Raw genomic sequence first — 19,960 nt, 5'->3', positions numbered from 1 at the left:
ATTTATAGATTTACAGAAAGTGTTTTCCCTGTGGATCCAAAATGTTGTATTTTGCACATCTTCCCTGAGCAGATTCAAGTAATTGGAAGAAAAAGGAAACTTTTAAATTTTTGTTTATTACAAGCCAAACGAGTTATTTCTTTGAGATGGAAAGATATTCCAGGACCCACAGCAAACCAATGGATTAAAGAAATGTCTTCTAACCTGGCAATGGAAAAGCTGACGTACGTGGCTAAAGGAAAGATCAAAGACTTATAAGATCTGGACACCTTTTTTTGCAATTGTTAAAGGACTTGTCTGTATAGTCAATTAAGTTGTGTCTGTTAAGTATGTTTTGTTGCACTGAGAGTGGGTGCTATTGTGTGGGTGGGGGGTGGTAGGGATTGTATTGATGTTTTTTTTTTTTTTTTTTTGCCTGTTCTTATAAAACAAAGAAAATGACAATAAATATATTTATGAAAAAAAAAATATATGTTACAAAAAGTTGCGCAAAATACAACGAAACACACCTAAAAAAAGATGTGTTACAGAAGGAATTGTGTTGAGAAACAGAATTTCCGGAGGTGTGCCTGAACGCACCGTGAGAGCGCTTTGTCGCTGGTGGGTTGGGCTCCTCCTCCTCCTCTTCGGCTCCTCCTCTTTTCTCCTCCTCCTCCTCTATTTGCTCCAGTCGTCAGTTTCGCGTCTTGTTGCCGGTGTTGGCTCAGCTGCACCGGGTCGACGTCAGGGAAACAGTGTAAGAGAGAAAAGAGAGAGAGAGGGGGGAAAGAGTCTCACCGGGAAACCCTCATCTTCCTCCTCTTCTTCTTCTTCATTGTTGTTTGTCAGTCTCAGACATGGACAGTACTCTCTGACGGACGAGGATCTAAACTTACCTGAACTCTGTTGGACAAGAACAGACACGTAAGGACAGTCTTATTATTATTATTATTATTATTATTATTATTATTATTATTTCTGAGCTTTTAATAATAATATTTTTAATATTTGTTTAACATGTGTGATGCGTTTGAGGTCCAGGATTCCTCTACTAGTCTGACTTGACACTGAAGTGAGGAATTACCACCCACCTCTGACAAACTGGCATCCTTGTCATTTCTAAATATCACACTAGATCTGTTTTTGCACTTGTCTGCAAAAGATAATAATAATAATAATCTGAATGTGAGTTTAATATCAATTCATTTGTCCTGGTCTACAAGTAAAATGCCTCCAGAATAAAAGTATAAAAGTAGTCTAATTTTACCACGTGTGTGAGTCACTGATTAGGAAAAATTAAGTCAAAAAATGCTGATTTGCTGAAGTTTTTGAGATACGGTCTTGGGTGAAAATGTGAAATTTGAGAATTAATTAAAAAAAAAAAAGGTTTTACTCAAAAGGAATATTTGTCCCAGATTTACTACAAAACACTGTCTGCACATTACAATACACTTGCTAAATGTATAAATGTACATAAACCTATATATATGTGTACTAATACTTTATCATATACCTTAAAAACATAAATAAACCAGCACTTTTGTCATTTGTTTTCCAGTTAATCTTTATAAAAATGCATGATATTTAGCACATTTAATCTGTGAGGCAGGTCATTTCTAAAAAAAAAAAAAATTGTAGACCAGTGGTGATGATGAATTGGCTAAAATATGCTGTAATGCTTCCACTCTGTTTGCACTGCTCATGAATGGAAGCGTTGAAGGGTTTTACCACTAGAAGAGCAACTTTTCAGAAACACGCTCCTCCTGCTGCTGCTGCTGCTGCTGCTTCTGATGGGGGGGAAAAAAAAGAAAAAAACAAGCCACGGCATGTCTGAGGATCAGTGTGAGACTGGCAGAGGAGTGACTCAGACCTCTGGATGAATAGTTGGCGAGGTTGATTCCCTGGGGTAGAAGAAGAACAAGGGCAGAGCTTCCCTTGATTTAGGAAAAATAGTTTCAGATGCCTGGCTTGAACTAATTGTTTCCAAAGTGGACGAGGAAATAGGAGTATGCAGCATTTCATTTCAGAGTTATGGAGAGAATGAGGTTTGAATGAAGCAGGAAGAGGCAGAAGATGCAGGGATGTGATGCTTTGAAAGCCACATTATCAGGAGGTTTGTGTGTGTGTGTGTGTGGAAGTAGTTTGGATTTGTTCTTCGAAAGACAAAGAGAATCTGTTTGAAGTAACATATTTAGCCTAAAAAAACTATTGTGTTGTGTTATTGTTTCAACTGAAATTAATAAAGGAAATTGTAGAATGGCAATATGGATTAGAGCCCGACTGATTAATCGGCCGGCCGATTAATCGGGCCGATTATAGCATATCACCAATTAATCAACATCGGCCAATATGTAGCCGATGTAGCTGATATATGAACTTTTTTTGCTGTGCGGACATTCTGTCACTCGCTGCTCCTGTGTGTGTGTGTGTGTGTGTGTGTGTGTGCGTGTGTGTGTAGAAGTAGTTTGGGTTAGTTCTTAGAAAGACAAAGAGAATCTGTCTGAAGTAACATATTTAGCCTAAAAAACTATTGTGTTGTGTTATTGTTTCAACTGAAATTAATAGTCCATAAAAGGAAATTGTAGAATGGCAATATGGATTAGAGCCCGACCGATTAATCGGCCGATTAATCGGGCTGATTATAGCGTATCACCAATTAATCAACATCGGCCAATATGTAGCCGATGTAGCCGATATATTAACTTTTTTTGCAATGTGGAGATTCTGTCGCTCGCTGCTCCTGTGTGTGTGTGTGTGTGTGTGTGTGTGTGTGTGTGTGTGTGTGCGCACTGGCCGGAGAATAAGTGGAACTTTAAAGCGAGTTAGTTTCACTTTCACTCCTGCTCAGTTGCAGTTGCTCCAATCAGGAACAACTTAGGACTCACCTAATTCACTCTGCACATGCTCAGTTTAGTCCTTAGTCCACATGGAAAGTTGTAGTGCCGTGAGGCAGACACATCAAAATTTGTGAGTGAAAACATAATTGTGTGGTAACTAATATTTTTTGCTCTAATTATTTTTGTGATTGCATAGTTTGCATTTGAAAGTTGTGTAAATTATATTTGTCAGATAAACACAGATTTATGCAACTGTTTATCCACCTGTCCGCAATTATCTAATATAAGATTATTATATCCTGTGTAGATCAGTGTTCTTATTTCATATATCGGCCAATATCGGATATCAGCCGATATATCGGATATCGGCTTTTTTTAGCCCCCAATATCGGTATCGGCCCCAAAAATCCCATATCGGTCCGGCTCTAATATGGATATAATCATTGAAACTTTCTATAGCCATCCTACCTAATTTTCTTGAATGATTAAGGCTGTAATTAATGTATGTGGTAGACATTTGCCTTTACAATAAGAAGATACTTTCAAAAAGAAAAAAAGACTATTGTGTGTGTACATTTTAGGTGCATTTCATATATGTATCCTCCTAAGACCCAGCTATGGGTTTTCTGTCCACATTTGTGGACAAGAGATTCATAACTTTATACAAAAAAAAAAAAAAAGAAAGCTGTCCACCACAAAGGACATTCCATAAAAATTTTCAAAACTGCATCTGAAAAAAACTGTTGCATCATGATGTTTCCAATATAGGCACTTATTTAATAAAAAACAAGAAAAGCTTGTACTTTGCTGACATTTCCTGGGTCTCAGGAGGATATATATTTAAGTCAGGAATGGATTTTGGCAAGATTGTGTATTTTTTTTATTTTTTATCTTTTTATTTGCAGCTCAGCTCCTGTTGTAAGTCTAAAATACATTCAAATACAAACAAAAGTTACACTCATACTAATGTAAAGATGTCCATGTAAATCATGCACATGTCTTTTGGTTATGTCCTAAACTTGCATCATTTTGGGATAATGTATATTCAACGATTAAGATATTGGGTTATGCAATCCCTAAAACATATTTGGTGATGTATTTTGGATGCATTATTGGTAATAATGTAAGAAAAATGATAGATATTTGTTTAAAATACTATTAGCAGCCTGTAAAAAGGCTATTACCAAAAAAAAAAAAAGGTGCAGATTAGAACCACCTATGACTAATGGCTGGTTACAAATTGTGAATGGAATATTTGAGATGGAGATTCTGACCCATAGATTGAGAATACAAGAAGAGCAGGAGTGTCATGATAAATGGAAGAAATGGGCAATTTTCATCTCAAAGTCACATTACTAAAACCTATTGTTAGTCACAAAGTTTTTTTTTATGGTCAGTGTATCCCAAATGTCTCTCATATTTGTATTGTACAGAAATCAAACCATAAAAATAAAGTAACAAAAAAAAGTTAAACAAAAAAAGTTCCCATTGAAATGCATTCTAATCAACGTATAAATAAAGTGCTTAAAGGTGAGTTTGAGTAAAAAATAACAATGCGATAATAATTAGACACAAAAAATGTAGAATATTTCTATGTATTGTATTGAAAATAATTAATATTTTCAGTTTATTTCATCTGAAAACATCGTAGCAACATGACAAAAACCTGGCATTCAAAGGGTTAAAAAAAATACTTAATTATTGATATCAAATAATAATAAATTTTTTATGTCAGATGTAGGTGAAAAGTTCAATGGAAGTGCAATATAATGTTTTTTTTTTTTTTGTTGTTTTTTTTACACTTTACTACTTAAATCGTGCATTTTTTGTGCTTGGCAGTAGGAGTGTGACTAATATGAGAACAGGTTTTTGGGGTTAATGCAGCATCCTGCCTCTGTATTTGTAACATGCAAATCGAAGTACCTGAGACGTCTTCAGGTTGCAGAGTTTCCTGTATTTTTCAAAACACTGAAACCTGAGAATTAATGACGTGTGAAAAGCAGATGGTCGTAACTTTGACACGATCAGTTCACGTCCTTTAGCTTGAAGAACTGAAGAGTTTCAAATGTTCTCTGATGTTGGAGGATGTGTTTTGTGTCTTTTTAATAGTTCATCGTGACATGTTGTACAGAGCAGACCTAGTACATGTAAAGATTAACATGGCATGAAAAACACCTGAATCTGCAATCTGGGGGTGTCAGTCAATCAGTGACAGTATTCTTCTTAGTAAACATTCTGTTTCATTAACCTTAAAAAAATACAGGAACATTGCATTTAACCCATAAAAACCCAGTGCTACTTTTGTGTTTTTTCTCTCTTTTTAACTTTTCTTAAGTGATGTATCACCATTTATTATAATATTATTGTCAGTATTTTGCATTTTTGTCAGGGAAAATCATGTATTTTCCTGTATTTAATTCACTGATCATGTAGATGTTCATTAAAGCTCAGAGTAAAATCATAAAAAAGTGACTTTTTTGGTAAAATATATTATTAACTAAACATAAAATAAAGTGTGTCCATCCACTGCCATTGATTCAGCTCCATGAGTTTTACTGGTGAATCAATGTTGTAGAAGATGACGGTGTTCTTTACATTTATTTACCCTTCATCACTGTTTATTGTAATATTATCCTTTTTATTTTACGTTTCTTCAGTAAAAATCTGATATTTTTCTATATCAACCTCACTGATCATGTAGATGTTCATAAAATCTCAGACTAAACTGAAAAAGGTTCTTATATCAGAAACAGAGAAAACTGAAGAAAAAGTGACTTTTACAGCAAAATATATCATTAACTGAACATAAACCCAGTGTCTCCATCCACTGTCATTGATCCAACTCCATGAGTTTTACTGGTGAATCAATGTTGTAGAAGATGACGGTGTTCTCTATATTTATTTACCCTTTATCACTGTTTATTGTAATATTATCCTTTTTATTTTGTGTTTCTTCAGTAAAAATCTGATATTTTTCTATATCTAACTTATTGATCATGTAGATGTTCATAAAATCTCAGAGTAAATTCATAGGTTATCATATCAGAAACAGAGAAAACTGAAGATAAAGTGACTTTTCCAGCAAAATATATCATTAACTGAACATAAACCCAGTGTCTCCATCCACTGTCATTGATCCAACTCCATGAGTTTTACTGGTGAATCAATGTTGTAGAAGATGACGGCGTTCTCTATATTTATTTACCCTTTATCACTGTTTATTGTAATATTATCCTTTTTATTTTGTGTTTCTTCAGTAAAAATCTGATATTTTTCTATATCTAACTTATTGATCATATAGATGTTCATAAAATTTGAGTAAATTCAAAGGTTCTTATATCAGAAACAGTGAAAAGTGGAGATAAAGTCACTTTTTCAGCAAAATATAATAACTGAACATAAACCCAGTGTCTCCATCCACTGTCATTGATCCAACTCCATGAGTTTTACTGGTGAATCAATGTTGTAGAAGATGATGGTGTTCTCTATATTTATTTACCCTTTGTTAAGTGATTTATCACCGTTTATTGTAATTTTATTCTTTTTATTTTGCGTTTCTTCAGTAAAAATCTGATATTTTTCTATATCTACCTTACTGATCATATAGATGTTCATAACATTTGAGTAAATTCAAAGGTTATTATATCAGAAACGGAGAATACTGAAGAAAAAGTGACTTTTTCAGCAGAATATATGATTAACTCAACATAAACCAAGTGTCTCCATCCACTGTCATTGATCCAACTCCATGAGTTTTACTGGTGAATCAATGTTGTAGAAGATGATGGTGTTCTCTATATTTATTTACCCTTTATCACTGTTTATTGTAATATTATCCTTTTTATTTTGTGTTTCTTCAGTAAAAATCTGATATTTTTCTATATCCAACTTATTGATCATGTAGATGTTCATAAAATCTCAGAGTAAATTCATAGGTTATCATATCAGAAACAAAGAAAACTGAAGATAAAGTGACTTTTCTAGCAAAATATATCATTAACTGAACTTAAAATAAAGTGTCTCCATCCACTGTCATTGATCCAACTCCATGAGTTTTACTGGTGAATCAATGTTGTAGAAGATGATGGTGTTCTCTATATTTATTTACCCTTTGTTAAGTGATTTATCACCGTTTATTGTAATTTTATTCTTTTTATTTTGCGTTTCTTCAGTAGAAATCTGATATTTTTCTGTATCCACCTTACTGATCATATAGATGTTCATAAAATCTCAGACTAAATTCGAAAGGTTCTTATATCAGAAACAGAGAAAACTGAAGAAAAAGTGACTTTTACAGCAAAATATATCATTAACTGAACATAAACCCAGTGTCTCCATCCACTGTCATTGATCCAACTCCATGAGTTTTACTGGTGAATCAATGTTGTAGAAGATGACGGTGTTCTCTATATTTATTTACCCTTTATCACTGTTTATTGTAATATTATCCTTTTTATTTTGTGTTTCTTCAGTAAAAATCTGATATTTTTCTATATCTAACTTATTGATCATATAGATGTTCATAAAATTTGAGTAAATTCAAAGGTTCTTAATCAGAAACAGTGAAAAGTGGAGATAAAGTCACTTTTTCAGCAAAATATAATAACTGAACATAAACCCAGTGTCTCCATCCACTGTCATTGATCCAACTCCATGGGTTTTACTGGTGAATCAATGTTGTAGAAGATGACGGTGTTCTCTGTTTATTTACCCTTTATCACTGTTTATTGCAATATTATCCTTTTTATTTTGCGTTTCTTCAGTAAAAATCTGATATTTTTCCATATCTACCTCACTGATCATATAGATGTTCATAAAATCTCAGAGTAAATTCAAAGGTTCTTATATCAGAAACAGAGAAAACTGAAGAAAAAGTGACTTTTCCAGCAAAATATATCATTAACTGAACACAAAATAAAGTGTGTCCATCCACTGTTATTGATCCAACTCCATGGGTTGTACTGGTGAATCAATGTTGTAGAAGATGATGGTGTTTCCATGGTAACTACAGAGTCTCTGAACATCCAAACGGGTCATATCTGATGACCATGAAAAGATGACAAACTGTATTTTACACCAATTATTGACATGTATTGATAGGATTAGTGGATGAACAGTTAATTAACAGTTCAGATCAGTAGATAGTGTTGGTCGACGGTGGAGATTAATAACTTTTGAGACATTAATCCCAATATTACATGTAAATAATTAAGATAAAATGCAGTTTGTCATCTTTGATATTGATAGGATTAGTGGATGAACAGGTATTAAACAGTTTAGATCAGTAGATGGTTTGGTTACCAGTGGCTGTTTGGGTCTTTATGGGTTAAACTCATCACAATTTAGTCATATCTGATGTTACTTTACCTCCTATACCCATATCTGTGATTGTTTCCAGTGGGTTAGATATGAGATAAAGGCATGGACGTTAACGGCTTCTTTCACATCACTGAACAAACATTCACAGGTGGATTTACAAATGATCACCTTATCACATGTCACACACTTCAGTTAAATGTTGCAGCTTCTGTATGAACATACTACATCTCATCCACTGTGTTGTTCATCACTACCTGCTGTGTTCCTCATTAACAAATAGATTAGTATAAGAAGCAATGGGAAGTAAAAAAAAAAAGGAAAACGCAATAAAGCTGTGACTCCAAATCATAGCAGAAATGAAATAAAAGTGTTGAGGATGATTAGTCACGGCTGTCAGTTTTGGAAATGCTTTTTGGCAAATATTGATGAGCTCCAAAGAGGAGAAACGGTTTGATTCTGCCTCGGAGTTCTGCTTTTGTGAATGACTGAACAGCTGGAGGGTTTTATCAGTGACGAGGACAGTGACAGAGGGTGGGTGGTGCTTCGATAAGTGTGAGGTGTCTGCCTCTGTGATAAAATGTGTCTGAGAAAAGCTTTAACCATTAAGGACCCAGTGGGACTTTTATGGCAGTTCCCAAATTTATTTTTCTCTCTATTTAACCTTTCCTAAATGATTTATCACCATTTATTATAATATTATCCTCTAAATTGTGCATCTTTTCCAGTAGAAATTGTGTATTTTCCTATGTTTAATCGACTGATCATGTAGATGTTCGTAAAAGCTCAGAGTAAAGTCAAAGGTCAAAGATATTAAAACAGAAAAAACTCACTTTTTTAAAAATTGAAATTAGAACAATGACGATATAAAAAAGTCATATACAGTATCCTATCCAATATATGTGATGTCAGAACAAGAACACTACACCTGCACTCACATGTACACACACATACACACATAAAAAAATAAAAGGGGGGGGGTCTGCCTACTTACTTAATATTAGAATTAAAGTAATAGCCATATTAATTTAAATTGATTCATATAAACTCAAAACAGTAACTGATACAAAGACATTATTACAAATATTAAATTATTTAACTCGTTGTATTGTGACTGCCTCTGCCGCTACCACTGCCACAATAATACTAGCAAATTAGTCTACTGGTGTTATTATTATTATTATTATTGTATACATTCTTGTATTATTACAACAATTCTTATTTTCGCCCTCATGCCCCCCTCTCTCTTTCTCACTTTCATTCACACTCCCCTCTTCCCTTTTTCCCTATCGCCCCTAACCAAGCTATATTGTTTAGTTGCTGTTTACGTTTATGATCTTTTTCATTGTATTGTTTCATTCATCTTGTTTATTTGTTTGAGTTTCCATTTGTTTAAGTGTTGTATTTTTTCTGTCCACATTGTCTTGTTAACTATCACTAAAAAAAAAAAAAAAAATTAAAGTAATTTATAAAGGGCTGCCAAATTGAATAAAATAACTTTACATTATCTTTTTGTGAAAATTAGATTTTAAAAATAGTGACTTTTTCCAGTAAATTATACGTAAACCCAGGGTGTCCATCCACTGTCATTGATCCAACTCTATGGGTTTTACAGGAGAATCAATGTTGTAGAAGATGACGGTGTTTCCATGGTAACTACGGAGCCTCTGAACGTCCAAATAGTTCACATCTGATGACCGTGAAAAGATGATAAACTGTATTTTACACCAATTATTTACATGGATTGATAGGATTAGTGGATGAACAGTTGAGATCAGTAGATGCTTTTGGTCGCCAGTGGATATTTGCCCTAGTCCATTCAACGACGTAATCGCATTATCTGAAGAATGCATTGACATATCTGCACCTGATTTATACTGCGGGTGCATGTTGGCAGGGAGCAGAAGCCTATTGAAAATCAGTGACCTTGACCTACCTTTTCAAGGTCAAATGGCCTTGTACAGTTATAATATCTGAGCACTTTCACATCTAAATATGTATGTAATAAGTTTTACACAACGATAATGTAATCTAAATTATAGGGCAGTAACTTTCAACAGAACCTTACGCTATATTTGGCCGAGGGGGATTAAAAGTACACAGCACATTATGTTTTTTTTTTTCTTTTTTTTTTTTTCAGATTTTTATTTAGAAATATTGAGAAAAGTTCAATATACATTTAAGTTACATTGTGGTCACGTAACAAGTATGTGACCAATGACCAAAGTTTCCAGTCTCAACATTTCAGTTTTTCTTTTTTTTTTTTTTTTTTGTTAATAAACAAAACAATTGAACAATGAACAATGGATGCATTGTTACATAAAGAAAACACATATGAAAGACCAAGAGACTTTGACCTCCTCTCTCTAAAGAAAAAAAAAAATGTATGAAAAGTAGAATTAATTAATTACACAAAAAACAAAACAATTCCAGATACTTTGTCATTATATTGTCATTTCTTGTACATTTAGGGTTCCAATAGATTGTGTTTGGTAAGTGTAAACAAAAAATATCCACTTTGACCATAGATTTGAAAATTTGTTCATTTTCAATTTAAGGGATAAGGTTAGTCTTTCCATCTGGTAAATTTCATTCACAATATCAACCCATTTTTCCAGATTAGGTGGTTCAGGTTGGAGCCAGTGCCTGGTCACAGCCTTTTCGCCAGCAGTTATTAAAATTCTATACAAGTAGGCATTGTTCAGCACATTATGTTTTTGTTCTTGCAGCTTTGTTGTTAATTAAAATCATCATCATCATCTTTATTTCCAGACTTGGGAGTCCATTTAAAAACAAACAAACAAGCAACAAATAAAAAAAACAAAAAAAAAAACATAGACATAACGTCACCAATATTATAAAAGACAACTGTACCAGTGTCGCCACAAGGATGACTGGTATGGCACCGAGCTGTGACTGGGATTTGTCAAAAGAATTATGATGGAATTCTGAGAATCGGTCAATCGACAGATCAATTTGTACATCAAGTTTCTCGTAAGAGCCTGAAAAGTGTTAACTCCTGCATCGCAAAATAACTCACGTGCACTAGTCCATCAAGGTTTTTTTAAAGAGTATTCTCATGGAATCATTATATGCAACTGTGAGCTTTTTTAAACAAAACTTCTAGTGCTATTATTTCACTGAATTCAAAGTACTCTCCATTTATTCCAAACACGACACATTTCTCTTCCAGTCTCGCACTAAATTTGAATACATGCCCACCTCCTGAACCCTCCTGTTTTCTCTGTCTGCCCTCAGTGATTTCACCCCAGTCGAAGCCCACCACGGCCATGATCTCACTATGAAGACTAAAATGTAAGTATTGCAGAACAGACACAAATCTGATATCAACATCCAGTGGTTGATATGATTTCACACTGAGAGGAAAAACATAAACATTTAGGTTGAACTCTGTTGGAAGTCTTCCTGTCCGTAAGATGAATGTGGTGATAAATGCAGCTGCTATTCAGTCTCAGGGAATATGAGTTTGACAAACCAGAAAAAGGTACAGCACTTAATTTATAGAGAAGAAGAAGAATTTAAAATGTTACTACTGAGCACAGAACAGTCTGTACATGTACCTGTGTTCATTTGCAGGTGATATTTACTCACAGCTGAGGTACATTTTGCTGAAAATTTTTATATTCTGTGTGACCTTTGTTTCAGATGCATGAATAATTCAACATCAAACAAGTTTTTTCCAAGATTAATGCTGCGTTCCAGGCCACTTGTAACTCGTGTTTTTCCAACCTTCTACTGGTGAAAATGCACTGGAATGTCAGTCAAACCCGTGACTTCCCACCCGTGAACTTGTACTAGATCGATGTACTCCCAGTTCCGAGTTCTGACGTCATGTAGCAATGGCGGCCCCCATGGATGTGGTGTTTATACACATTGTTTATAAAAACAAGGTATTGCTCTGACATTCTTTATCTGCAAATGTTCTGCATAATCAGCAGCTACTCTAGCGTTAGCTAGTTTTCAGTCCATTTAGTGCAAGAATAAATTAATACTAAATACATATCCAAATATACAAATAACATAAAAGGTATGACAGCTTCTCTTGCCTTATGCACTGTTTTTACTCTTCTGTTTCCCTCAAATAAGCAAAGAGCAAACACTTTTGGCGATAGAAATGATTGTAAATGAGCATAACATACGGTCCACCATGCTGGTTTGTTTACATCTAGCTCCTACAATTCCTTGCGCTCAGGCAGTTTGGCGTGACTTGCCAGGAACGTTACAAAGTCGTGAGTCGTGGTTTGAAATCGGGAATTACGGGCTCAAAAAACGGCCTGTAATGCAGCATTACTTTGACTTGGATGCTCAGTTTAATAGTTATCTGGTTTCTAAAAAATTCAAAGATAGTTCATTTCAGATGCACATCATTCTTTTTCAGTTTTATCTGCAGTTTTTTCGCTGCTGTTGCTATCACATCAGTCTTTAACAATGGTCAATTTTTATTCTGTCAGATCTCACAGACCCAAGGAAGATGCTAAAAAAGTGGTTAAATGTTTGCTCCATTTACACACATTGGAATGAACTCATATTGATTCACATATCTGCAGCCCTGTTTTTATTTCTAAAGCACTGGTGTTTTGTTAATATTGTTGCACTAACTGGAGTCGCACTCCTATTTTCAATGTACACACAATGACAATAAAGGCTATCCTAAGGCTACGTTCAGACAGCAGGTCTTAATGCCCAATTTGGATTTTTTGGTGAAATCCGATTTTTTTGTGTGTTTGCTCACGTTACACATTAAATACGACTTCTATCAGTTTTGAGCATGAACTAAATGTGACTCTGAAGTGACCTGCATGCACAAAAGAGGTCCTGATATAATATGTGACCACATAGGTACGCACTGTGTTTACGGAAGTAAATATGTTTTCCCCGTCGCTCCTCCTCCTGTGTCGCAGAATTGTGACATCTGTCGCATTTCATTGATGTAAAGGTCGGATAAATGCGACCTGGGCGTTCAGACTGAAGTCGTATTGGAAAATATCAGATACGTATCAGATTTAGGACCACATATGAAAGTGGTCTGGGTTGGATTTGAAAAAAACGGATTAGTGCTGCTCAAACTGTCTTTAACAGATTGGATACAGGTCACATATGGGCAAAAAAAAAATCTGATTTGGTCCACATTTGCCTGTAGTCTGAGTGTATTCTATTCTATTCTATTCTATTCTATTCTATTCTATTCTATTCTATTCTATCCTGTTCTATATTCTATTCTATTCTATTCTATTCTATTCTCAACTCTATTCTATTCTATTCTATTCTATTCTATTCTATTCTATTCTACTTTACTCTGTTCTATATTCTGTTCTATTCTATTCTACTTTATTCTATTCTATTCTATTCTATTCTATTCGTGCCAACATTATAGTAATGCCTTATTCTTTACTTTGACTCAGATTCCTCTGTAACCTAAAAATTGCCTGATTTGCTGGATATGTTTTCTTTTTGTATTAAATTTTCTAGTGTTTTTTGGTTTTAAGGTCATATTCGAAATAAAATAAACAAACCAATGAAATCAAAATCAATCAGATATGTGTAGATACTCCCAATACAAACCTTAAACTGGGGTCAGGGTTCAGTTATTATACTAAAGACCAAATCTGAAGTTGCTAAAATTGCCAACATCATTCAGTATTTCCACAATAAAGTCTATAAATATCCACATGACTCCACTGGAAACAGCCACAGATGCATCTGGGATAACTATGGAAATAAAGTACTGTGATATTTAGTTATTTTTTCCTGGTGCATAATGTTGGAATTGTCCTATGACAAAACAAGGAAGTGCATCACAGGAGAGTCTTTGTCAGTCAGATGAGTCATTACACTGTACTGTTGGCTTCTTCGGTTCAATGGAACTTACGGTTTACACCTCCCACTGCTTTTCCTTCTTATACCTGTTCGCTTTCCGTGGTAATGCAAATACTCCACCCAGCAAAGGTTATCATCACCGTCATCTGAGGTGAGATTCAGTTCCAACTAACCCTAAACGGTTCACTGACCTCACGTGATATTTGGTTTTCATAAAAAATGAATCTTCTCACTTATTGGAAACACAGAATGCTTCTGTCTTTCATGTATATCTCCAGATTTGTATTTTACTCCTTAGACAGCTGTTTCCAGGTTTCCCCCTGAATTCGCCTCATGTTCTCTGGCTTTAACGCTGTTTGTTTCTCATAACAGGGAGCGGTCTTTGACGTGGACAGTCCTCCTCATGCATGTTTTGCTGATCTCCCATGGTGAGTTCCACATCCAGTAGAACAGCTGTGGCCTCTCAGCATGTGCCGTGGCTTCTTCTGGCTTCTTTTAGCTATGTTATTGTACGAAAACACTGCTCGCATTTTTTTGTTTGTTTATTTATCTATTTTGAATAATTGCAATAAAATCAAACAACAAAATAATTGTAAAAAAAAGGAAAAGAAACCATTCGAGAAGGAGCGGGATGAAGTTTAACTTATAATCTCCCGACCTCTTACTCCATCCTTCTACCAACCCCTAAATTCCTGTCAGATTCCATAAGTAACTCAAAAATCCTCACATATCAGATTAAATTCTGACTATGCAAAAAACACAAAATTGCTGTATATATCAATGATAGACTATCCATTTTGCAGCAGCATTTCACATTAATAATTTTAATTGATTTTGACACAGATTTCCATAGAATGTGGGAAGAACTGTGATTCTATTACCACCTTCAAATCCCAGCTTAAGACTTATTTATTCAGACAGGCCTACTCAATTCCATAGTTTCACTTTTATCTATTGCCATTTTATGTATCTATGTGTTTTATATATGTATATATGTAATTTTAATTGTGTTTTATTTATTTTTAACAACTTTGTATTGTGACCTTGAGTGTCCTGAAAGGCGCCTATAAATAAAATGTATTATTATTATTATTATTATTATTCGTATTAGTATTAAGATAAAGTTAAAGATAACATTTATTTTCCGTTTGTGCACTTGTTTTTGTCACATAGGAATTCTTCTCTCAGAGTGTAAGCCCAAAAGGTTAAAAGGTACAATAAAGAGTAAAAAGATATAAGATATAAGCAGTAAAAAAATTTAAAAAAAGAACTAAAACACAATAGCACAGTGACTCGCAATAAATATCTAAAAATAAACACCTCATGTGTCTCATGTTGTTTGAGGTGTCAGTAAGAACTGTAATCCTCCTTGACAATGTCTTATCCCTGACAAACACGCTTTCACCTTGACTTCACTTTCTTCTTCTAACACTTTTTGACACTTGGTTGTTGTCGTAGACGTTTATCACAGCAGGTGTTTTGACTTCTTAAGTTAAAAAAAAACACACAGGTGGAACTGGTGGCATTACAAAGAGCTGCATCACATACACTACAAATGAGTTAAGGATATTTCTCTTTTTTTTGGCTTTTTTTTGTCATTTTTGCCATTTGTAAATAAAACTATGTCTAGGGGTATAAGAAAATATCGGTTCTGCAATATATCGCGATATTTCACTTCACAATACTGTATCGATATTAAAAAGTACTGTATTGATATTTTTAGGTGTTTATTCAAATGCAGATATTGTGGAAGTTCATTTTAGTTTTTTTTTTTTGTTTTTCTTTTTTGTTTATAATTTATTTATTATTATTTAACACTCTTTTATGAAATAATGTTAGTTCCTTTGTTGGGATTTCACAAAAATAATGTTATGATGTTAGTTATAAATTAATAGAATATGAACATTTGAACAGGATCTTAAACTGTAATGTCTGTAAAACAGAATTTAAGTTGTAACAGAGGAAAATTTTGTGATATAGCATTAGATCCTGTTCTGATCAAATAAAAATGTGTTTAGTATTTGTGCATATTTCTGGTGTAATTCAATTCTTCAAGGAAATAATCATTAAAAAAAAGAAATAAACAAAAAATTGCCTTTTTAACAGTATCATGATATATTGTGACATATCGTGTCCTAGTATTGCGATTTGTATTGTATCGCCAGATTCTTGCCAATACACAGCCCTAAAAAAAATGTGTTTCAATTCACACACAAAAAAGTATAAAGCGCTGTGCAAGAATCCCAACTGAAAAAAAACAGCCCAGAAATTAAAAATATCCTTAACTTTTTGTTTGTAGTGTACATGTCTTTCATTTTCAGGCTTTGAAACTGCGCCCACCGGTTTATGAGAATAGTGTCCTGGGGAAACGTCACCAGAGCAGATCTTTAGTTAATGTTACCAGTAACACCTGCGCTTTGCTGCTTTTACAAATCTAATCAAATCAAATCAAACAAAATCAAATCAAGTTTATTGTCATTTTGACACGACAGACAAAATGAAAGAGCGTTTCCCCAGGATCCAAACAAACAACCACAATTACAACCTTGGAATAATAAATAAGTTAAACACTGAAGCTAAAGTTAAAATACTAAAATAAGATTAAAATACTAAACCTCGATTAAAATGTAGAGTGTGTTACGCTCGGTCTAGGGATTACCGAGATGCAACATGGTGTGAGACTCCCCTCCCTCCATGTCCCTTAACAAACAGGAGCAAATTAACAAAATGACCAGCAACCATGCCACTGCAATATGAGATATTTATTTACAAAAAAAGGAAAATTAAATCAGGTAGGGTATCATAATAATCTACAAACACAAATGAAGGAAACCAAAATACATCAATCTTACCTAACAAGACATAAAGAAAAAGATTCCCTCCTTCTAAAGCTGATTTCACAAAGTTCTAACAAAAATTACAACAGGCTGGTCTGCACAGATGGGGGGGATGGAATGAGAGGCTTTAAATTTCCCAGCTCATTTCTGAAGCACCAATCACCTGCAGCCAGCAGAGCAACAGCACACCTGCAGCTCATCCTCCATTAACCACTATCTGTTGGAGGGAAAAACAGAACACACACCCACACAAGGAAGAGAACAGAAATCACAAATGACACAGCACACTACAGAATAAAAAAAACACTAACCCTTAACACCTCCCACCCCAAGAATTTAACACTCCCCTACTGTGTTAAATTCCTATTCTGTATGGGATCTAGGTCAACATAGATCTGGACAAAGCATCTGCCATAACATTATCAGCTCCTTTCTTGTGACAGATGTGTAAACTAAAGTCTTGAAGGAGTAAAGACCAGCGCATTAGCCTTTGGTTTGCATTGCGCATGCATGAAAAAACACTAATCCTTAAAAAGTGTGTGCAGTTCAGCATTCTCACAGCTTGTGGAATGAAGCTGTTGACCAGTTTGGTGGTTCTTTCTTTGATACTCCGGAAATGTTTGCAATGTGCACGCCTACTGTGACAAAACTCTACTGCTGCAGACTAAAACAAGATGACGCAGAAATAGATGATCATAGTCCAAATATTTTATGGAGCATAAACTAAAAACAGCTAAACCTGCCCTGCCACCATCACATAATTCCTGTGTGAAGGAACAGGAACATTGCATAACCTTTTAAATGTGCACTTGTCTCGTAGCATTCAATTTTTGGGATAGCTACGTGTTTCTCAAAGGGGGCGGTACCACTCCCTAGGGGGTGTTGGGAAGGAGAAAGCTGGAAGGGGGGGGGGGGGGGGGGGGGTGGCGGCGCTGAGGCACAAATGGGGGGCGTTAGTCAGTGTTATTCCTCACAATGTATAAGTATCCATATCAGAATAAAGTTTGTTTCCAGCGCTGTTTTTGCTGCTGCTTTCCTAAAACCAGCATGTTATCTCAATAGTAAATGTACTGCCCCCCCATCCCACCTCATCCCAGGTCTTCGTCATTAAGGTCCGTCTCAGTTAGGGGTGTGTATTCTCAACTTAATGGAGCATGAGATTAAAAATAAAACACTTCAGGAGATGGTGTAAAGCAATGTTTTTCAACCGTGGGGTCACCTGAAATTTCTAGTAATTGATAAAAAAAAGAAAACCAAAAAAAACTTGTATAACTTATAACTGAAGCACTGTGGTTCTGTTTATCTGTCAAATGTTCATTGTGGTCAGTTTCAGATGCTGCAGCTCTTTCATAATTCATAGTTTGAGTTCTTGTTTTTTCAGTATTAATTGTCAGCCTTGTAAATCCAAGCTAGACTGACTGTACAGGGTGGGGAAGCAAAATTTACAATGAACATTTAGTTGTTTTTTCTCAGCAGGCACTACATCAATTGTTTTGAAACCAAACATATATTGATGTCATAATCATACCTAACACTATTATCCATACCTTTTCAGAAACTTTTGCCCATATGAGTAATCAGGAAAGCAAACGTCAAAGAGTGTGTGATTTGCTGAATGCACTCGTCACACCAAAGGAGATTTCAAAAATAGTTGGAGTGTCCATAAAGACTGTTTATAATGGAAAGAAGAGAATGACTATGAGCAAAACTATTACGAGAAAGTCTGGAAGATACTATTAAAGAAGAATGGGAGAAGCTGTCACCCCAATATTTGAGGAACACTTGCGCAAGTTTCAGGAAGCGTGTGAAGGCAGTTATTGAGAAAGAAGGAGGACACATAGAATAAAAACATTTTCTATTATGTCAATTTTCTTGTGGCAAATAAATTCTCATGACTTTCAATAAACTAATTGGTCATACACTGTCTTCCAATCCCTGCCTCAAAATATTGTATTTTGCTTCCCCACCCTGTACATATCCTGACCAAGGAAAATAAAATTCTCCCTTTGTGCAGTAATCTACACCTGGCTTTTCTGCCTCTGTCCATAATAATATACATTATATAGACTAAACGTCAGCTAAAATTAACATTTATTCGCAACATAGTATAGCAAACTATTACAAAAACAAATAAATTTTTGCAAAAAATGTCTCCGGGGTTGCCAGAAATTTGTGATGTTAAAATGAGGTTACAAGCCAAAAAAGGTTGGGAACCACTGGTGTGATGTGTCCTAATTACCTCCACCAAGGAGGTTATGTTTTTGCCAGGGTTTGTTTGTTTGTCTGTTTGTTTGTTTGTCTGTCCGTTAGTGTGCAACATAACTCAAAAAGTTATGGACAGATTTTGATGACATTTTCAGGGTTTGTTGGAAATGGGATAAGGAAGAAATGATTACATTTTGGTGGTGATCAGGGGTGGGGGGGCCCATGTGGGGGGGGCAGACCAGAAAATTTCATCAAAATCTGTCCATAACTTTTTGAGTTATGTTGCACACTAACGGACAGACAAACAAACCCTGGCAAAAACATAACCTCCTTGACGGGGGGGGGCACTGATCAGCCTTGGCGGAGGTCTGCGCTCTCCGAGTGCTTCTAGTTTGATATGTAATGACCCCAGGTTAACCCCCTCCCCTCTCTGTGTCCAGGCACTCAGTGTTTAGATCCCAGTCTTCATGCCCTGGACCTCCCTTGGCGTGCTGAGCTGTGCTGTGACTCACCAACAGTGCATCTTGACACAGAGAAGAACAGCACCCACAGAGCATATACGAACCAGTCTGAATCAAACCTCCCACTCCAGCCTCGCTGTAACTTCAGTAGTTGGACAACTGAATCACACCCCTCTGGAGGTAAGAGTCTGTTAAACACCATAAATTCACTAATATCCATCAGCGATGACTGTAAAATGCATGTTCGCCATTTTTGTTGAAGAGCTGGTAAAGGTGGAAAACTGCCTTTGTTTACCCTCCGAAACTACTCACATCTTAACCCCTTTAGCCCTATCAGCCCACCCACGGGCCGAAAAAATTATATTAATATTCATCTACTATAAAAATAAAATAAATCAGGACAATGAATGTTTTTTTCAACTTTTGCTCAAAGTTTAGACCCTAATGTTAATAAAAGTACATCAGAAGTGTATTTTAGTGCAAACTT

General features: G+C 35.1%; 1 protein-coding gene across 1 annotated transcript in view; it reads left to right on the top strand.

The window, feature by feature from the left end:
• The first annotated feature begins 698 nt into the window (after positions 1-698).
• lepr (leptin receptor) overlaps positions 699-19,960 on the top strand; it is a 75,197-nt gene continuing 55,935 nt past the window's right edge. Inside the window, exons 1-4 of the mRNA XM_030132989.1 lie at positions 699-903; positions 11,391-11,447; positions 14,343-14,398; positions 19,453-19,653. Of these exons, the coding sequence (XP_029988849.1) occupies positions 11,434-11,447; positions 14,343-14,398; positions 19,453-19,653 (271 nt within the window). The 5' untranslated portion in view covers positions 699-903; positions 11,391-11,433. The remainder of the gene's footprint in view (positions 904-11,390; positions 11,448-14,342; positions 14,399-19,452; positions 19,654-19,960) is intronic.

Source organism: Sphaeramia orbicularis, chromosome 4 (assembly GCF_902148855.1).
Source record: "Sphaeramia orbicularis chromosome 4, fSphaOr1.1, whole genome shotgun sequence".
In the NCBI taxonomy this organism is placed as follows: Eukaryota; Metazoa; Chordata; class Actinopteri; order Kurtiformes; family Apogonidae; genus Sphaeramia; species Sphaeramia orbicularis.
The sequence above is the reverse complement of the archived record's forward strand: the minus strand, read 5'-3'. Positions and strand labels throughout refer to the sequence as shown.